Consider the following 20,641-nt stretch of genomic DNA (forward strand, 5'->3'; position numbering starts at 1 on the left):
AATTAAGCCAAGTTATGTGCAAAACATGGCCTATTATCACGCTCATTATACGCACCTGTTGGTAATTAGCTTATTACATCTTCGATAACAGCAAGTTTTTCAATTGACCAAATTAATTTGTTTCGATAAAATCATGCAGCCATGCAGGTGGCAAGGTGTGTAATTGTCAACCATTTTCTAGAATATCTTGGTTTACTTTGGACTAAATAATATCACAATTTTTTTGTTAATCATCTTTTTATTACAAAACAATTAAATAAAAAACAAATAAAAAATTATGTTACCTCCAATAAAGATAAGTCGCACTTAAAAACAAAAACACGTAACATTGTTACCAAAAATATGAATAAATATTTACATGCAACCACAAAAGTATTGTGCGCTTAAATAAACACAACTATAGGCTAATAATATGTAAAAAGTCGGTCATTTTTTCTGCGGATTTATTACTGTTTCTAGAATAAAGTAGGTATAAATTCAATTTTGAATGGACATTTTCATTTAGAAAAAGCGGAGTCTGTGTTATGTTGGTTTGCAGTAAAAACATGAATTAGCCGTCTTTGTGGTCACAAACTATAATATTGGCAGTTATCTTCAATATTATAATTAAAGATGCCTGTAAGCGTGCTTCAGCCAATGGCAACATTATATGCGGCGTTTGCTCGCAACTATAGAATACGACCTAGTCTTGAAACAATCCATTTTAAAATGATAGATAAGTTGGAAACATGCAAGCCAATGTGGTAGTATTCGAAACACATGTTGCAAATGTCAGATCGTTATTTTCCATTAATTCTCGCACACGCTTCAAATTATGAAGACTTTGCATAATTAATAAAGCCTATACAGTATATATAAAAGATTTGATCACCCAGCTTGTAATGGGTAGGCTCTTGAACATCGGGTGGCAGCGCTCGAAGAAAAACATTTAGGTGCAATAAAGACGACTTAAACTGGTTACAAGTAGAAAGATAAATTTTACATCATATACTGCAATTGTCATTAACAATCAACACTATATTCAACAATACAGTATATGTTGCAGTATATGTTGTACCCATGCTTTTGTTAGGCTACAAAAGAAATAGAAATATTTTAAAACATTGTGCACAGCACAGTTGTTGTAAGATTTAAAAAGGTTTGATCCCAATGCAAGATAGCAAACTTTCCGTGAAAAGACGCTTCATTACCATTTCTTGCAGAAGACCCGGTCGCTCCTGTTTTTTTAAAGTCTAGTTATTAACACTCAGAGCGCAACCGGTTGGTATTTTCACGGGACGAATAACCACTTTTACGTTCTTTTTGTCGTCGTCGTCGTCATCATCACTGCGTTGTTTCTTCTTTTTCTGAAATACTGCAGTCATGTACTCCACGTACGTGACGTCACAGCTTAAGAAGAAAAATTTCTTCAAGTAACACTTGCGTGTGAAAAAGGTTTGGTAAAGGTGAAGACCTGTGAATTATAGGAGTGTTTAGATTATCATTAGAACTACTATTAGACTTATGGAACTATTATAAACTTAAGTGCATTACGTCATGCAATGCAAAAGAACAACGTCACATCTATTGAAAAACGCTTATCACCTAAGAATGTTTTATGAATGTACCTGGATTTTGCAGTAATTCAACTACATCTCCGGTTTCGGCATCCACGCCATAAAGTATGGTAGTCCTGACTGCTTTCCCTCTCATACAAGGGTTTCCGTTTATACCTAAGCTTCGTTTTGAGCGTGAAAGATCAGGCGCAGGCAATGATACCTGGTCTTGTGCTCTTTCAGTGGATCTTTTGCTACGATGGTGGTTGTATGCGCTGCTGCTGCTTACTACAAGTCTACCGGAGCGCCTCATAATCTCGTCAAGGTCTGGATTAAAAAATGAATTAAGTAAGCAAATTCACCGCTTGATTTTATGTTGATATATTGCACAAAACCGTAGTCATTAAAGCCAAGTTTCTGAGATTCTAGCAGTGTTTTAGACGATATAGCTGGTAGATATAGCAGAGCAGATACAGCAGAGTTAGATTTTAATTTATTACAATTTTTATTGAGGCTTTTACCGCAGAAAACAAAGAACAACGAAAAATACTTACAATCCCCTAAACCACCAACAGTATCGGATCTTTGCACCCTATTCCAGCTGTTTATCTTCGGGGTCATAAACTGCTTTGAAAAGTCGGTTAATCGTTTTCGATCCTTTTTCAGCAAAATGCAGGCTTCGAGATTTTTCAATGAATTTCGACGACAGTCATTTTCATCAAGTGGCGCATACTGTGTGCAGCAATATTTCATTAAAAATGTTGACGAAGGTTTGCAAAAGTAAGAATTGCGCACGTACTTTTCTGTCTGTTTCGTCAAAGACCATTTTTGTATATTCCAAAATCGATTTTCGGGCAGAGCAGACTTGAAGATGGTAGGCCAACGATAGCAGCATCAAAATCACCTATTTCACGCAGAAAAAAATTTGGATCATTTCTATCACGTCTAACATGAGGTGGTAAGAAAACTTCAACGGACTTATCAGTTGAGACAAAATCTTACCTGCATCATATAGACAATTTATTTTCTGTGGGTCCAGTGAAAAATAACCAGTTTTTTTAGGCACATCAATTTCTTGTAATTTTTCTTCAAGTTCAAATCTCTGATATTCAAAATTACTTGCAGTGTTTTTGACATTTACTCTCTAACTACTGTACAGCACATCTAAATTTGTAAAAAAAACATGTTTATACAGATAACTCAAGACTTAGTATAGATATATGATTAAGCGTTGTCTTTTACACTTACGGTAATTTGAGAAATTAAGTGCTGTTAAACCTGCTTTGCTGGCAATGATTTTACTTTTATAAAATAATTATGCGACGAAGGTTTAAAAAGAGAAAAGGTTGTATTTGAAACATGATGCTACGTTTATTCGGATAAGTCTTATACTTTATCATAATAACTTTTCAAACAAAATTATCTACACGGTTAACATTTTTTTCAGTGCTGATTACAGCAATGAAACCGTCTTTAATCTCATCCTATAACCAAAAATAACTTTTATGCGGTTATTGAAAATCACAAGATTTGGGAAAAGTTTTTCGATCCGATGCCTATTATAAGTTCTGCAGCATATGTTGGTGCTGCTTCTATTTTAAATCTCTGCCAGCTTTATCTTGACATCCTCTGGCTAACGCTGGTTTTATACATGCAGAGAAAAAACGTACGTCGACGAGCAGAATTAATATGGTCAAACATTATTTACGGCGCGACAATAATATCAAGCTAAACCCGTAATTTCTCATCAATGATATTGTTAATTACCATAATTATTTGATATTCTCCACCAAAGAGGTTCGATTTAAAAAATATTACAAAGAAAGCATTGCTTAATTTGTCAGATTTATCCCAGACGTTTTTCAGCCTTGAAGACGTAATATCAGTTTATAAGTTAAAAAAATCAGGTGCGTCTCACGGTTAGATTTGCGTCAAAAGCAAAATTTGTTTATTAAACAATGACTTAATTACTGATGTAAAACACGTTTTTTGATTAAAGCAATCTTTTGACGATAGAACAAGTATTTTCTCACCAATTCTTTGAGCAAACATCCCAGACTAATCGATTACTTCATTCTTTATGCACGAAAAATGTGCTCCGGTACAAATGCGTTTTGTAACTTTTAGAAATACAGGATTAAAAAATTTGCAATAATATGCATTTATTTTGGTAATACTTTAACTTGGTAAACATAGGCTTTGTAGTAGGCCTTTTAGCGTGTTCGACAAATATTTGTACGCAATGCGATTTCTTCGTTGTTTAAAATAAAGTAAAGTGAAAAAATATCAAACATGACAAACGCCATAAGAAGGGATTTACATAGATAAGAATATAGATTTCAGGTTATAAAAAACCATTTGTAGGTCTTCAACTCTCTAACTTTTGAGGCACTGAACCTAAAAACAAGAAAAAAGCAAAGAAATGTTCCAAGACGTTGCCATATATATACTTTAAAAACTGCATATCATCGAGGCCGTAATTCAAATTGAAAAACCAAATTGCAAATATACTCTTGACGATAACATACAGATTAAGATGTAGGCTAGATATGTATGTAATATTTGTTGGTATTGGAAACGAGTATAACTGACATTTTAATTTACTTACTTATACAATATACTTCTGCTATAATGGTTCCAACAGCCCTGCAATTTCACACAAAAACTGTATAAAAAAGTATACAACCATATAGAGACACAAAACAGATAAAAAGTTGAAATATAGAAAGACAGCAGCAAGGTAAACACGTGTTTCTACTCACGTTGAGAAGTGGAAAGCCTGCCATGGAAGAGCAGGCGTAAAATGATTTCAATCAGTCAAAATTTTTCTATATGCCTATCGTTGTGATATTTTATGTATTTTATTTACCAGACATAAGAATTGTTCTATCAAATCCAGGTAGACATATGAGAATAAAAGTTTGAGCTGTAGCATATTTCAGACAAAGGAAATACTCGACCAAGAATATTTGTATATACTTCGGGCCCACCTTGCTATATTTTGGGAAATTAAAGTAGTTCTATATACAACGTAATGAGAATATTTGATATAATCAGTTATGTACAAAAAACTTTGTCAAATCCGGGTGAGGTTTTGGCTCCCCCGCAATTTATATTCATATCAAAATATCGGCCGACCTTTGTGACCATAAAAGGTTCATTAAAAAAGCAAGCTGCTTTTTGTCAAGAGGCTATTAACGCCAATAAGCTCTTTAACTTATGATTGCAATGTCATGAAGGTTTTATAACGCAACGTTTAAAAATATGCTTTTAAATTATGGGCGAAACTTTTTATTAATGCGTTAAATTGTCAGTTGCGGAATGAATATTCTTCAGCCATATATTTAAAAATATAACTATTTTAAAATGGTGCAGTTTTCAAGAAAGTAAATGTAATTTAAATTTTGTCACAATTTCAAAGATTTATGCGGTTCATTTTTTTGCATAATCGAATTAAGTACTGTATAAAGTCTATGGCTAAAAGTGCGATATATAACTTATCTTTACCCTTTTGATACTAGGGATGGGAATTTAGCCAATGTTTTTTTCGTTATCATGGTGGCATTAGCCGTTAGCTGGCGGATAGCTGCCATAGTCAATAAATGACAAGTCACATTTTTAATTGAAGGTAAAACTACTGTTTATTCTTAATCAGTGTGATCAAAATAGTGTTGTATTAGCAACGTATGTCATGTTACAGACCACAAAAATTATCAGGGAAACAAACTATTTATAAACATTAAAATAATTAAAACAGCGACACATTTCCACGAGTCGATAGATTACCAAAATTTTCATAAAATGCTTCAAATTTTCCCCTACATGAACGTTTTCCGCTAAAGCTAACAAATTGTTTAGTCGCCAAGAGCTTTTAGTCGCTAGCGGCAATAACCCACATAATTTTCCAAGCCATAATAATAGAAGATATAATCTCAACTTATAAAATCTGTGTTTTATCGTACAAAACTGTTATTTCTGCTATTAATGTTTGTCATTTGTTATCATCAGTTGCATGTACCACGTCGCCATCGGTGCTTTATTGCTAACGAACAAGTATAACACATGACGAAAACATGTCTACACACTTATACATAGAGCCATGAAATTATTCGAGATCTTAGGCTGATTGTATTTACTGTATAGATGTCCCAAGCAAAACATTCAAGTAATTTGAAATTGTATTAAAGTAGGCTTATAATTATCGAAGATATTTTGTATACAAATATAAAACAGCAGTCATGGTATAGCAAGTATACACATAACACATTTGATTTTTGTTACCGATTTTTCCACTAAGAACAAGACTTTTTGCCCATAATAATAACGCATGACAAAAGCAAGCAAACTTTTATAAAGTGAGAGTGTTTGCTTAAGCTTATAATAAAATACGGTGTCATTATTGAATACGGAATTTGAAGAAAACCTTTTGCAATTTTCAACTTCTAGTAATAACTTAGAAAAAACGGCAGAATCTTGAACATCATCTATAACTATGCTGACCCCCCCCCCCCCCCCCCCCTTTTCCACGATCTGCAATGAATTCATCTTTAATTGCCTCTCATCTGTAAACCAAACTGGATTTCATCTTGGCTTCACAATTTTGTTGCTTGTTAAGCCCTTTCATTTGGGAAAGTTCACCCGACACTGAGGGCGCATCCGGTAGGCACCTTGACGGGTCTACTAATTACATTGAAAGTGTCGTTCTCGAAAACCGATGCCATGTACACAACAAAGGTTTCATCGCAGTTGAATGAGAAGAACTTTCTAACGTAACAAGTTTTCGTGAAAAAGGTTTGGTACATATGGAGTTCTGTAAAAAAATGAGCAAAGTTAAGTATTTTTAGTATAACGATTGGCTACCACCTTGGTGTGCAGGTCGAAAGTTTTCCAAAAGATTTTTTCAACAAGGTTGGAAATTTTTGTCTTACCTGGATTTTGGAAAAGTTCAAGAACCTCTCCAGTCTCTGCATCCAAACCAAACAATATCGTTGTTCTTTTTGGTTCGCCACGCATGCAAGGATTTCCAGGGATGTCACGTTTCGAACGCCTCAAAGTTGTTTCAGCGTTCTCTAGTGACCTCCGACGGCGATCTGAGGTGGAACCAGCAACAGATAAAATGCGACCAGAATGTCGCATTAAATTATCCACATCTGCAGTGACAAATTACTCAGGTAATGATTCGTATCTTTTTCATTGCAATGTAAAAAAGCTTGGTCATAAATAAAAAGCTTATTAAACATTATAAATAAACAAACCAACAAGAAAACGAACGACAGAAGACTTCAAGCGTTTTTGGAGAAACAATTAGGTAAAGTGATTTGAATAGTGTCTCGATGGATCACTTACATCCACTCAAGCCACCGATGGTGTCTTCTGGCTCCACTTTATCCCAGTGGTTCTTGGAAGTCATGTACATGGCGGTGGCCTCAAGCATCTTTGTTCGATCCTCGAGTGCCATGAGGCAAGATTTCATTGAGCGCAGCGGGTTTTCCTCGTTGCACATTTGTATGGTTACAGGTTCATACTGAAGCCAAAAGTAGCCTAAATTCTTTTTTTTGAAACAATTCTTACAATGACAAGAATTTGTTAACAAGCAGAATACTATCCATTCAACAAGGTGGAAGAAAAATGGTGGAAAAAAACAAATTGTTGGGACTGGGAACTGCGAGTTCTTCAAGAAAAAAACAAGATCCAAGAAACTAGCGAGTTTATACTTGATTTATAATAGATTTCATTAAGCTTACCTTTCGTTCTGCCTCGTTTAGCATCATTTGCGTATAGTCTATGAGTGATATAGCATACGCAGCGTTTTCCCAACATCGCATGGTGCATATAAAAATTAGATACCAAAAAGTCTGTAAATAGAAACAATCTTAGCATTATGGCTGATGAAGTGATGTGTATTAACAAATATTGTTGATACAATTACACTGTATGTATAAGGTTTTGCTTTATGAAGAAAATGTATTTTATTCGAATATTAAATAGCCTTTCGATCCTCTTACCTTCATAACATCTAATTAAATGATATACGCAGTAAACTATTTACTCAAGTTTTACAGATTTTCTGGCCGTTTTACATTGCTTCCTGCGAAATTGAGAAACACAGAGATTACATTCATGCAGTGGTAAAATAGTTTGTAGTGCAAGTTTTTGCTTACAATATCATACATATCCTAAACGAGTACAATTATTTCATTCCATAATCATCACGTTCTTTTTTGTGATAAATTTTAGCTTGAATTTACAAGTATACTTCTTACAGTAGCTGCTTGCTTATTGAGACTTCTACTTTTCATGAAATTCGTCACGACCTTTTATATGTGGGCCAACAATCCAATCAAGATACACACCTTTAGTTTTCGGTATAGCAGTAGTATTTATCGCGTTACTAGCCACGTATTAAGTTCGGAAAATGAAGTATATTGCAATTAGAATAAGGTGTTCTTGAATTGTTATTTGGCTACGACATAATAACCGATAAGAGACATATAATTATACAACACACTGGTCAAAAACAACATATCATTTACATATTACCTGTAATAGCTCACGTTAGAGTTCTAGTGACAAATATAAAGAGCAGTTTTTAAATGTACCATTTTACTAGTAAGAAAAATTTACTTTACAAGTAAAATCAAACAAATTGCGAAAGTTGTACTTAAAACTCTAGTATGTAGGAAAATAAGTGCAATAAAAACGAATGTTTTTCAGATGAGGTTACGTTTCCTAAACAAAAAGAATTCACGCAACTTTCTGCAATTTTTCTTATGTTATTAGTTGCTTGGAAAAAAAGCAAGTTTTGATAAGTCATTTAATTTTTCTGAAAGAGAATCTGTACGACGTAACAAGTCTACAATAGCATGATGCTATGCATTTTTGGTCTCAGGAATTGTAACAACCTTAAAACCACACTGTCACGATTAAGAAATTACATGCGGTTGTTAAATTAAACTCTGTATTCTCACGGAAGCAATTGCTAAATAACAAATATTCTAAATGGTATGTCAGGGTGAGGTTATTATATCATGCGAGCCAAATCGTGATAGCTCAAACACACGCAAATCCATCAAGCTGTCGAAAATTTCGTCTGCTCCATTATTAATAGTAGAATAATAAGCCATTGGACAGCTGACATTGTATTTTTAAAAATGAAAATTTACCAAATACGATGAAGTTCGTATTACGTCATTGCTTTGTTGATCACGTTGTTTGCACTGCTAACATCTTATATTAACCGGTTTGAACCAGGTTATCCGTTTCCTGGTTACTTATTCAGTAACTTATTACAAACAGGATATTATTTTCATGTGGTTTCGTATTGAGTTACTTGTTTGCAGATAAAGTTGATTACATGCTACAGAGTTACTTGTTCATCTGTTCTATTCTAATTATTCTCAAACATAGATATTTTGAACAAGTAACCGATCAATTCAATTTCTGCTCCGTAACCAGGAAACCGGTAACCAGCTTCACACCGGTCTTATTGCATAGTTTCTGTCTCTCAGAAGAACCAATCATGGTGATAGAATCAACTAGGTAATATTTGCTGTTTGATGTGCTATAAGTACATTTTTCACAAAACTGTGGGTTTTATGTGAATTGCAGAGCTTAATTCCTCGATAAAATATGATACAAATTATATTCACAGACATAGTAACTTTCACGCTTTCATATTTATTCATATTTGTTAATATTTAGATGTTCCTAAATTTGATAAAGCTTGATGATTGAAAAATAGCCGAAAACAGTTCCTCGGAGCATGCTGGTGGGGTTTTCAGTAAGAAAATATCATTGTCAAAAAATCAATTAATCAAACGTGTGCCACTCAGTAGAATACACAATGTGAATAATGTCAAACACTATTGAGTACTAGCCAATGATCATTTTATTTTTCCCTCTTCACTTCACGAGCACTTGAAAACAAAGCACTGCCTTGTTGAAGTGCTTTAAAATGAAAGTGTGGGGAGATGCACAGAACCGTTTCGCTTAGCAACATTACTAAGGTTTTCTAAAGTTGACTGTTGTAAGTCAGGTTAACTGGGCCACAAAATCAGGTCTATATCAATCTTACATTGATTTAATACAGTAAATAGCACGCCTACATAATTTAAATAAGAATTCAGGTAAAAAAGTTTTGCAGAACAAAAACAGTGGCCTTGAAAGCAAGCGAGCTTTCATATATATCATAAAAATGACCTGCGGTGTACTAAACCACAATTATGCTGCTCATCTTCAGCAATTTCCAAGAGAATGGAATCGACCGTTTTCAAGTCCACCTTACGCGTATGGTAAGTCAGATCGCTTCGGTAACGACAGAGACTTCAAACAAATGAACCCACAGTACTTGAAACAAAAATACTTTGTAAAATTCTAGTTAAGTTAAGCAAGTTTTAACTTTATGCTAGGTAGTCCTTCGTGTTCTCGCAAGTTAAGTGATCGTTTCCGTAGAATGCGTTTGCGAGCCAGTGCACCCACCCCAGGAGAAATTCATTTGCGGAAGCAATGGCAAAAAAACAGCGCTTTGTGCAACAGAATGACTCTCTCTTCTCAACGAAGCACGAGCAAGAATAAATACGTGACGATGCCTAGAGAAAATATTGCTTTACTTCCGAAATATTCTCAAGTACATTGACTGAATAGCTATTCGAAGAAAATAGATAAAATATATTTTGATATAAACATCATTAACTATTTTAGTGTCCAAGAAAGCAAGTCTTACCGAGTAGACCAAATACATCAGCAGCAACGCGAAGAGTTGGGATTCTAAAAACAAATACAACCCCCGTACAATCTCCTGACAGGATATCATGCCAAGTAAACAATGCAAGAAGCATAAAAATTTTCAACTTTTTTATTTCGTACAAAATACATGATTACTTGAAGGTCTAGACCAGGGGTGGGCAAACTGCGGCTCTCCGGCATGTTTTTTGTGGCTCTTCTAGTCGAATCGTAAAATTCCAAAAAAATTGTAAAGGCTACCAAGAGTACCGTTTATGAACGTTTCTGTCTATTTTTTCTTTATTTAGGCCAGCATTTCGTTTATGACGTAACACTAGACATAGAGTCCGACATTGTTTTCAGGTATATATTCTATAGTCTATACTCTATGGCAAAGGTTGTCAAAGTGCGCCTCGCCGACATGTTTTTTATGGGTCTTCTAGCTAAAAAGTAATATCCCAAAATGACTACTAATAATATAATAACCAAATTGACAATCGTTACTGATTTTGCGGCTCGCTGGTGTTCATATTTTTCCGCAAGTGACTCTTTCATTGAACAAGTTTGTCCACCCCTGGTCTAGACTCTAGACTCTAGAGGAATATATATACAATCTAATCTAATTTCTATACAAATCACTTTATGCAGGCGACGTTATTAGCTCGTTCAAATGGAAGATTTTTGCACCGTCTGCAACAAGACCGATGTCACTCGGCTTCAAGACTAGGCTCTTTAACACCAACGAGAAAAGTTTCAGCAGTTGCTGCTAGCAAATCTGCCATCGAAGAATTGCGTTCATCTACCTTTGCGTCTACCTCAAATTCACTTAGCCATCTTCAGAAAACAAGCACAAAAACTGCTGAAGGTGAAATGGAATGCAACAAATGTATTCAGGAAAAACCGAGGAATTCCAGTGCCCAGAAAACTTCCCAGCAAAGATGCAAGCTAATTTACGGCAAGCAGAAGTCAGTGAAAGACGGACGCCAAACTTTGCAACAGGTATATAGTACTACATCGTACGGTGACAGTCCCATCAGCATTAAATCTGTCTCTCCAGTGGAACACAAACATGGAAAAAAGAGCAAGACAAGTTCCGACAACACAAAACGGAGTACAAAAGTTTCTTCATCACCAACTCAGTTTAGAGAAGGACCAAAATATAGAGTCAGTTGTTCAGATGGTATCAAAGTACTAGAAACTTCATTGCTTCAAACAAAAGCTTTACGTAATGACATTCCTAAAAAGGAGGAGGAAGCAAACCGAAAATCAAAGCCAATCCAATCAGTAAGGACTGCTTGAATCACATGAATGAATTCTAATTTTACAAAGTGCAGACTGCTTACCTTTTTTCAATTAAACTGTTAACCTATACAAGGTTTAACGTAAAAGGTAGCTAACAATAATAATGAATCGGCTTGTTACAAAGCTGCACATGTTGAAAGAGTTATAGCTTAAGCTAGAAAGATATTAACATGAGATTTTGCAGGTACCTCGTTACTGCATTCGAGAAATAAACCGATTAAAACGAAGTTACTTACAAAACAAACACAATCAGTAAGTTAGCAGAATAACATCATTCATTTGGTTATCTTATTTGATTTTAGTTTTTGTAGATTATTAATTTATTTTGCTTCTGTATTGGTGGTAATTACTAATTAGGTTGCAGTATTTTGACTTATGGGCTATGTTAAACGCCTATAATCTACTAAAAATCTGTCCTGTTACGGTAATACCGTGGTTCTTTGAATAGGCCTCAATCAAACACTCCCCCTCCGTCTCCAACGAATCTTCTTCAACCTCCACAATTTGTTCGAGCGCAAACAGCCGATCCCAGCTTCATGAGGAGGGCAAAAACTGCTGATGAAGTGCACGATGGCAATTCAATACTCGAAGAAGCTTGTCACCGAAATGGCTGGTTCGAGAATAATCAAGATCCAGAAATTACATGGAGAATTGTGTCATGGCTGGAAAAAGTTGAGAATAATCCGCTTTTTTATTACGGATTCGACACCGAGTAGTATGCCTAAGACTAAAATTTTCTTCTTTTAACTCCTTCAATATCATGATCTCTTCTAATGATATTTTTTTTTCTGGTGGCTGTGTGGAGATATGGTGCAATAAAAATTTTCAAAATTTCCTTTTTTTTTCTGCAAACGAGTTTTCTTTAACCTGGTTTTACCCAGGTGAATTGCTTTATTTTGGAATATCGTTACTAAATTTTCTGATGTAGAAAAGAGGAGTTTAAAAATATCGCTGCATGATTCGTTGCACCACCGTACTGTAGCCTACATATTTAAATAGAAGCATACAGTTTATGCATTAGGCTACTTTATTGAAAAGTTTGTGTACCAGCAAGCAAATTTATTTGAGAATTCAATCAATCATTTTATTTTTTGTCAAAAGTGTGGTGGAAACGAAAAATCAAGCCAGTTGCTACTAGCACGCGCCAATGAATGGGAAAATATTACAAAGCCGAAATCGCTTAAAACGTGTTCAAAAATACTTATGATAATAATTGCTGGTAACAACTTACACGGCCACTAAACATATAATTAGATCACAAAACATAAGCTGAAAAAAGTGAAATTGAGCAGAGGTAGTGTACTCAAGCAACAGATGATTGAAAATTACTTCAATGCTGTACATCAATGGATAGGAAAACAAAACCCACCGTAAAAGAAACCCAATCTCGGGTAGGAGCCCGGTTTCAGGCGGCCGTAACACTAATGAAGGGCGTTGTTGATGAGCCCGAGTTTGTGCAGCAAAAATGGTCACTAATGATAACCTTTGGAAGATGTGATGACTGATGACAATACTGCTTGTTTCATAATGAAATTTTCTTTAGTACATCAACAGTGTTGTATGGAGAAAGAAACCAATGCTGTCCAATAGATGGCAGTGCTGAAAGGAAACCCTTCTCATTCTAAAATAAAATCAAACTTACTCTTACTACAAAAAATCAAAAACATTTTAAAAGATTATTTATGACAAAATGTCTCACTGCTTAAATATATTTGCTTTTTCCATTGTTCGCAATTTTACTCTAGTCTATATTGTACAGTTTATGTATAGGCGTCTGTAAAATGTTAAACTAAAACTACGAGGTTTCCATAAAACCTGGGTACATGGGGAATTTTACTAAATCATTTATTTTTTTTCATTCTAGGTTGAATGGTGGTTCTGTACAAAGAAGAACGAATCGAGTTTATACTCTTAAGTGGACGAGAAGGATGGTCTTATCGTAAGGATCTTCTTATTTTTAACCATGTACGCAGACTTTGTGGATGCCCTATAGAAGTATGCATTATGATTACCAAGGTATAGCTAAAGTTTTACATTGCCTGTTTTCCACCCTTTAACTGTGAACATACCTTGCACGATGTGTCTATGAGCAAACAATAAACCTATTTTTAGTAACGTTTGTTACAAGCAATACACTGCAGGGGTTCCCAAATGGGGGTACAAGATTGAACATCAAGGGGTTCGAAGATCCTTGGGCCACAGAGCAGCTTTTCAAACACCGCTTTTGAAATACCGGTTTAACGTTTAATTGTGCTATAAAAGAAATTTAATTTAGCAATATATATATGAAAAATTCCATCAGAATATTTTTGGGGGTACGAAGAATGCTCTGACCTGACAAAGGGGTACGAGGAGAAAAAAGGTTGGGAACCCCTGCAATACAGAATATAGGCCTACTTAAAATAGAATACAACATAAGCGTTTTCAGAGAAGATAATAACCTAAACTATCAAAGAGTGCTAACAGAATAACGATAGTTCGGGAATTTGATTTCACCTCATAGTGAATCCGCAGTTTAGGATTGCCCAAAAGATAAATCATTTGATGACGTCATTTACTGCGGAAGTTAGAACTCAAACAATATGCTTCAACTGCTGTAAGTTGGTGCTGCAAGTTGGCTTCTGAAATAAGCGTAGGTTCATAAGCAAAACTTTTCTCAACGTCATGCGAAGCTGAGCACTAAGTCACTATTAGCTATATGCGTTATTTTGGGGTTTTCATTTTAACCTGTAGGCCTATAGCCTGTCTCATGATCTCGCGTAGCAGACTATAGCCTAGGCCTAGGCTATAACTCGGTACGCAGTAGGCTGAACTTGCCCATAGGCCTAGCCTAGTAGAAAGAGTGGCAGCTTCACGCTCGACATTCATCAACATGCACGCCAACCTTTTTATCTTCATGCAGATTTATAATAGGGTTGCCCAAGCAGAAAGAACTTGTATCTAGGGCAGAAGTGCACCATCAAATGACGTCACAATTTGAATAGCTTGGGTCTAGTACACAAATGCGTTAACCATGTGGTTGTGCACTAGACCCATATAAGATTTTGAATATTTAACAAATTTTTCTATGCACTTTACAAGTTTTCTTCCTCCCATTACAGCATAATTTAAGTACAAACTTGTATTACACAACAAATCAAATAAAATATATGATCAACCTAGTGTAACGGTTTCATTCATAATTTAAAAAAATTAGCATTAGCTTAAATTTAGTTTTATTGTTGCTAAAAGAAAACTAGTTGGATTGTTAACATTAATAGGGTCTAGTATACAGGTTTACAACCACATGACGTCACAATTTGAATAGCTGGGATCTAGTATACAAAAGCATCCTGTGGTTGGGCACCTGAATACTAGACCCATATATATTTCATGGTATGTTGATATGTTATAGCGTATGACATGTTTGCCGCGTCTATCATAAAACAAGAATAATGAAGTTTATATGTAGATAAGCTGCATAAAAAGTTTTTAGTTTATATAGTGAAAAAGCTGGTAAATTAATAGCATTTAGTTATCTAATCTCGAAAATGGATGAAAAAAAGCCTTTGAAGAAGCTTAGTGAGGAGAGTCTAACAAAGCAACCTGATGAGGTGTTTGACCTTCTTGAAAAGCTTGGGGAAGGCGCATATGGATGTGTATTCAAAGCCATTTACAAAGAGGCTGGCCAAGTGGTGGCCATTAAGCAAGTTCCTGTTGAATCTGATCTGCAAGAAATCATTAAAGAAATAGCCATCATGCAGCAATGCGATTCAACTTATGTTGTCAAATATTACGGAAGCTATTTTAAAAACACTGATCTGTGGATTGTCATGGAGTACTGTGGTGCAGGCTCTGTGTCAGACATTATCCGATTAAGGAGGAAAACGCTCACCGAGGATGAAATTGCCACCGTCCTTCGAGACACTCTCAAAGGTCTTGAGTATTTACACTTTATGAGAAAGATTCACAGAGATGTTAAAGCTGGGAATATTTTACTGAACACTAATGGTCATAGCAAGCTTGCAGATTTTGGTGTGGCAGGGCAGCTGACCGACACCATGGCAAAGCGTAATACTGTCATTGGAACTCCATTTTGGATGGCCCCTGAAGTCATTCAAGAGATAGGGTGAGTTATGGTTTTTTTATTTGCTGCTGCTACAAACCTACCTGTTTGTAGTAATACAAATATCAAGTAATTTATTAAATGACTAAATATTCACCAAATTTAGGTTTGCGATCATTTGTTATCAGGCCATAAGATATATGTGTACCAGATATTTTTAGTGCATCTTAGCAAGCTTAGCATCATGTGGAACAAATACTTTCAATTTTGTTGTTTTACAAGGTTTTATTACAAACTTAACATTTTTTCTTAATCAACACAACTTCTTGATTGTAACCAAGCAGTTAATATTGTATTAGTATTATTGTATTATTTTTATTATGTTTTGGTACAGTTATTATGACGCTGTATTAAGAAAGTTCAGTTATGAATATTATTATCAATTCTCTTGGCAGATACGACTGTGTAGCTGACATATGGTCACTGGGAATAACTGCTATAGAAATAGCAGAAGGCAAACCACCATACTCTGATATTCATCCCATGCGTGCAATATTCATGATTCCAACTAAACCACCTCCAACCTTCAGAGACCCAGAAAAGTATGTGCTTTGATGTGTAGTTTTATTAAATTCATTTTTTCTTGTATTGGACAGCAGATGTGGTTAACCAGTTATCAGTGAACATTATATTGGTTTACTTAATGTTTATTGTTTCCATAGCAACTAAATCCTTTATCAAGTACCCACTTGTGCTAAATATTGATAATAACATGTTAAGTGCTATACAGAATACTGGTTTGGCAATTAAACGTAAATGATTTTCAGGCTTAGCATAAATTACATTTATTAAACACAATATAAACATTTTAGTGGTTGGTTGCTGGGTTTGTTAATAATTAAGTGTGTATGAAATGTACAAGCATCTCTTTGTGTAAACTGCCTCAGTAAAGTCGTGACATGTATAGTATGACCTATAAATCCATTGGGAGAGATGGAATTGACAAAGTTGATCCATTTTTGTTAATGGCCTGAGTGTTTAAGAGTGTTGTTTTTTGCTTGACTCATTATGAGTTACTGAAAATAACTTCTACACCATGGGGAGAATCTTTTTTGGGAGTATTGATCCAATAAGTACTGATATTTTTTATTTGGCATATCATGATGATATCTGTTTAAGTGATAGGATTTCATTCAAGTTTGAGTACCAGTGGCAGTGTATTTGGCAATTTACAAACAATTGTAATTGATAGTTCTCTGTTTGTTTTTGTGAAAAGCAACTTAAAAAATGCACCACAGTTCTGATTTGCTCTGTATTTTTAAAGTTAAAATTAAGCATTACACGAAAAACAGTTTTTGTTTATTGGGAAAGACTTTTTACATTGTAGTTATTTCCACTTCTCTTCATTCTAATTAACTCCTGCAGCATGGTAATAGAAGTATTAACTAATGCAATACCTCTTTCATACTGCTCTATTTTCTTACTTAGGTTTATTTTGTTCTATAAATTCTTTACATACATGTTTTACTTCATTACTATGATTGTCTAGAGCAGGGCTTCTCAAACTTTTTTGTTCTGCGACCCCATTTTGAAAAAGATATTTCTTTGCGACCCCATTATGGGGACATTCACGTTAATGACATTAAAACGGGGTTAGTTCTTTTGTCTATTAAGACTAGGGTTAATTAGGATATCAATAATTTTTACTATCTGGATAACGGATATATCCGGATATTTCCATTTAGTTAACCGGTTAACCAGCTAATTACCACTAAACAAAACAGACCCAATTTGTTTCGGTTATTTTGGGCTTTATAATTCAATTACTGAAGTAGCAAAACAATATCGAAAGGAACATGAAAACAACAACAATGAAACATGAAATAAAGCAACGAATGAAAACAAGAAATAACAAACGAATAATCCTACCCTAATTAAGACTATAACAAAACAATACAAATGCACCCAATTCACGAATCATAAAATCGAATCCATAGGTTCCTTCAGAAACTAGTAACTAGGCTACTCTGAAATCATAATGCGAGTGGTAAGGATACTTTTGGTCAGCACGTTACAGCAATGATAGCGTAACAATGTATCAATTGTTACGATGGGTTATATTTTATCGTTCGACATTTCACACCAACGGTTGCGGTCAATCCTTAAAAAACACATTTCTTGGAAATGGATAGCCTATTAACATGACAATAAAAATATTTAATAGCCTTTTTCCATGTGCACAGGCCGGGCTGGTTGTAAAGTCATCAAGGACCGCTTACATAACGGCCCTAAAATGCAGTCATTTCCATGTGATTTTTTGAAAAACTTGGCCACTTCAGATTGACATCATGGCAAGACTACATCCTACCGGCACTAGACTAAATTAAACTATTTCATTACGACCCCAAAATTTCATTACGCGACCCCATTTGGGGTCGCGACCCATAGTTTGAGAAGCCCTGGTCTAGAGTAGTAATTATAAATGCTGTTGTTTATTTTGGAGTAAAATTGTGAGAAAAGTATGATATTTGACAAAACTCTGGTTAAAATCTAAACATCACACCTCAAGATTTTTTTGTTTGTGGTGCTTACATTATTTGTACTGTTAGTATATTAATTATATATAGTATATATATATTATGTCATCAATTTTCTTTACATTATAGGTGGTCAGAAAACTTTATTCAATTTGTGAGCAAGTGTCTGGTGAAAAGTCCTGCACAGAGAGCAACAGCCACAACACTCCTGCAACATCCTTTCATTAAAGAAGCCAAGCCCCATAGCATATTGAGGGTAAATTTAAGAATAAAATGATAAAATACTTCATGTTTATTATTTCTTATAGAGTTGAATCTTGTTCAGCTACATGTTGCCCTTTGTATATACTTGCATCAAGTGTGATGATGTTATCTAGGGCTGGGTGTGTAATGTAAATAAATAAATTATTTAAACCCTAAATTCATAGTTTGCCAAAACTTTAAGATCAGGCTGACTTGAATTTATTTATAATAATATTATATCTTTTCAGTTGAAATTAGATGGTTAAAAGCATGTGAATGTTTTTCCAGGAAATGGTACAAGAAGCTATGGAAATCAAGAGACAGAAGTTGAAGAATGGGTCAGACTCGAGCTCTGAAGAGGACGAAGAAGAGGAGGTGGAAGCTGGAACGATGGTCAAAGTTGGTGTACCTGCTGGTGATAACTCAACCATGAAGTTCAACTACAACACCACTGATACCGATGCAACCGGGACAATGATTGACCATGGGGCAACCCTTGAAATGGGAACAATGGTCATCAACGATGATGACGAGGATGACGGAATGGGCACCATGCAGAGGTTTGACACAGGTCCAACTCCCAACTCAGGCAGCGGGGGGCGCCCGGCCTTTATGAACTACTTTGACAATGTTGACAACGGCAATCAGGAAAGAGGAGGATCTCATGGCAACTCCCAGTCGAAAAAGGAAGGATTACCTCCTGAAGAAGCTTGGAAGTTCAGTAAGAACATTACAGAGATGGACTTTGATTTCTTAAAAAACTTGACCATCAATGATTTGGAAGCTCGGCACAACGCCCTTGACATGCTTATGGAAAAAGAGATAGACGACCTGAGAAAACGGTACCATGAGAAGAGGCAGCCAATTTTGGACGCCATCGATGCCAAAAAGAGAAGACAACAAAACTTCTAAATTCATTATGTCTTTGTTGAAGCGTACCTTTTTAGTAAAACACGTACAGACAACAAAGAGCACTCCAAGTTTGAGCCAGAGGTTTTGCAGGAAAAGATTCTGCACTGTGACAGAAAAGCGATTTGTCACTTGTACATGGTTCTGTTTAACTACTTTTGCACTCCATACACACTAAAGTTATTTTACATCTGTGTATACAGTGACTTAGATTTCAGCTGCTGACAAAGAGTTCGGCTGACTTGGTGTAATGGCTTTGCAAATCGAAAGTAATAGTCAGTTTGTTTTGCCTAACCTTGGTACTATATCAATTGTGACGTTTTGGTACATAAATATTTCAATTCTTATTTATGGCTATTAAGTTTAATTGTCTTTTGTATTGGGCATACAACAAGTCTTACGTATTGTTTGTGTGTGCATTTTATATTTAAGTTGCATTGTTCTTGCTGTAGAAGCAACGCCTTGTTAGTAAATTCAGTTATGATATTCATTAATCAATAACGTTCTAGCTTATCCCCCATACCAGACTTGGAAATGCTTTAGTGACCAATTCTGAGTACTTTTCTTATTTATTAAGTGATTGAAATATAGCTTCCTTAAATTATGTGCTCTGTTATACGCTTTGTGCAGGCAATCCATTGTCCATGTTATTCAAACTGTTTTGTACAAGAAAATGCAAAGTTCCTGTATGAATAGCAAGTGATCGATTAGTCATATATTCAATCTATTGTCTTTTCTGGATGATTTTCCTATTAACTGCCCCTATAATGGATCGTTGTTAATGCACTGTGCTGTATTTTCTTTACGAAATCGTGTATTCAAGAATATTTCAGTAAATCGCAACCACTTGCCCTGTAGTTCTGTGCTGACTTTTGTTACTAGATTCATCAATTATCAGATCACCAAAATTTTTATCTGCTAGGTTAATTTATACCTTTCCATTAAAATAAATGCTTGATTAGGTGTCCTGATCCACTAGAAATATTGCCCTTGTCTCGAAATGTTACGCCGGATCTGAATTACATTTTACCCGTGACGTTTTGTATAATTTTGTATAAATTTATACAAAACGTTAGTTTTGTATAATTTTTTATTCTCCGAAGTTTGCTTAAAAAGTAACCGATTTATTGTCATAGCCTTGATATTACAGTATTAAGAATTAATCAAGGCTGCACATTTTAACTTTAAAAATAATCACTTGCAAAAAATTTGTGTTTCAATCTTTTTTATCTTCGTGTGAATCTAAATTACGCATCTTCCGAGATCCAAGTGTAGAACGTTTGGAAAATGCGTCACCAAGAGAAGAGCAACAAGTCAGATTTGAGCATTACACTAGTCTTTCAACTTAA

The 20,641-nt window shown here is 35.0% G+C and overlaps 4 protein-coding genes across 4 annotated transcripts; 2 read left to right on the plus strand and 2 right to left on the minus strand.

The window, feature by feature from the left end:
* Window positions 1-230: 230 nt before the first annotated feature.
* LOC143459777 (uncharacterized) lies at window positions 231-2,460 on the minus strand. Its single transcript, XM_076957047.1, has 4 exons — window positions 2,335-2,460; window positions 2,090-2,267; window positions 1,608-1,862; window positions 231-1,453 (listed from the first exon to the last, which is right to left on the minus strand). The coding sequence occupies exons 1-4, from the start codon at window positions 2,428-2,430 to the stop codon at window positions 1,233-1,235; spliced, it is 750 nt and encodes a 249-aa protein (XP_076813162.1). The 5' UTR covers window positions 2,431-2,460; the 3' UTR covers window positions 231-1,232.
* Window positions 2,461-6,169: 3,709 nt separating this feature from the next.
* LOC143458928 (uncharacterized) lies at window positions 6,170-7,360 on the minus strand. The gene is made up of 4 exons (XM_076955838.1): window positions 7,280-7,360; window positions 6,882-7,059; window positions 6,464-6,685; window positions 6,170-6,345 (listed from the first exon to the last, which is right to left on the minus strand). The coding sequence occupies exons 1-4, from the start codon at window positions 7,358-7,360 to the stop codon at window positions 6,170-6,172; spliced, it is 657 nt and encodes a 218-aa protein (XP_076811953.1).
* Window positions 7,361-9,529: 2,169 nt separating this feature from the next.
* On the plus strand, window positions 9,530-12,348 carry LOC143460145 (uncharacterized). The gene is made up of 6 exons (XM_076957545.1): window positions 9,530-9,826; window positions 9,944-10,161; window positions 10,236-10,352; window positions 10,905-11,540; window positions 11,743-11,810; window positions 12,007-12,348. The coding sequence occupies exons 1-6, from the start codon at window positions 9,730-9,732 to the stop codon at window positions 12,272-12,274; spliced, it is 1,404 nt and encodes a 467-aa protein (XP_076813660.1). The 5' UTR covers window positions 9,530-9,729; the 3' UTR covers window positions 12,275-12,348.
* Window positions 12,349-14,208: 1,860 nt separating this feature from the next.
* LOC143460184 (serine/threonine-protein kinase 3-like) lies at window positions 14,209-20,149 on the plus strand. Its single transcript, XM_076957600.1, has 4 exons — window positions 14,209-15,666; window positions 16,059-16,205; window positions 18,270-18,396; window positions 18,672-20,149. Exons 1-4 carry the CDS (start codon window positions 15,089-15,091, stop codon window positions 19,293-19,295), a joined length of 1,476 nt encoding a protein of 491 aa, XP_076813715.1. The 5' UTR covers window positions 14,209-15,088; the 3' UTR covers window positions 19,296-20,149.
* Window positions 20,150-20,641: the final 492 nt, after the last annotated feature.

The sequence above is a fragment of the Clavelina lepadiformis genome, chromosome 5 (genome assembly GCF_947623445.1).
Source record: "Clavelina lepadiformis chromosome 5, kaClaLepa1.1, whole genome shotgun sequence".
NCBI classification, from domain to species: Eukaryota; Metazoa; Chordata; class Ascidiacea; order Aplousobranchia; family Clavelinidae; genus Clavelina; species Clavelina lepadiformis.

Bases quoted from the DNA above. Each gene is read 5' to 3' on its own strand.
- LOC143459777 (XM_076957047.1), bottom strand. From the start codon at position 2,430: ATGCTGCTATCGTTGGCCTACCATCTTCAAGTCTGCTCTGCCCGAAAA. The intron at 2,268-2,334 runs GTACGTGCGCAA...TGCTGCACACAG, and splicing joins TTGACGAAACAGACAGAAAA to TATGCGCCACTTGATGAAAA. The intron at 1,454-1,607 runs GTACATTCATAA...TATAATTCACAG, and splicing joins TGAATTACTGCAAAATCCAG to GTCTTCACCTTTACCAAACC.
- LOC143458928 (XM_076955838.1), bottom strand. From the start codon at position 7,360: ATGCGATGTTGGGAAAACGCTGCGTATGCTATATCACTCATAGACTAT. The intron at 7,060-7,279 runs GTAAGCTTAATG...TTTTGGCTTCAG, and splicing joins TAAACGAGGCAGAACGAAAG to TATGAACCTGTAACCATACA. The intron at 6,346-6,463 runs GTAAGACAAAAA...ATTTTTTTACAG, and splicing joins TGAACTTTTCCAAAATCCAG to AACTCCATATGTACCAAACC.
- LOC143460145 (XM_076957545.1), top strand. From the start codon at position 9,730: ATGACCTGCGGTGTACTAAACCACAATTATGCTGCTCATCTTCAGCAA. The intron at 10,353-10,904 runs GTAAACAATGCA...CACTTTATGCAG, and splicing joins CTGACAGGATATCATGCCAA to GCGACGTTATTAGCTCGTTC. The intron at 11,541-11,742 runs GTAAGGACTGCT...GAGATTTTGCAG, and splicing joins AATCAAAGCCAATCCAATCA to GTACCTCGTTACTGCATTCG.
- LOC143460184 (XM_076957600.1), top strand. From the start codon at position 15,089: ATGGATGAAAAAAAGCCTTTGAAGAAGCTTAGTGAGGAGAGTCTAACA. The intron at 16,206-18,269 runs GTATGTGCTTTG...TTTACATTATAG, and splicing joins ACCTTCAGAGACCCAGAAAA to GTGGTCAGAAAACTTTATTC. The intron at 18,397-18,671 runs GTAAATTTAAGA...ATGTTTTTCCAG, and splicing joins AGCCCCATAGCATATTGAGG to GAAATGGTACAAGAAGCTAT.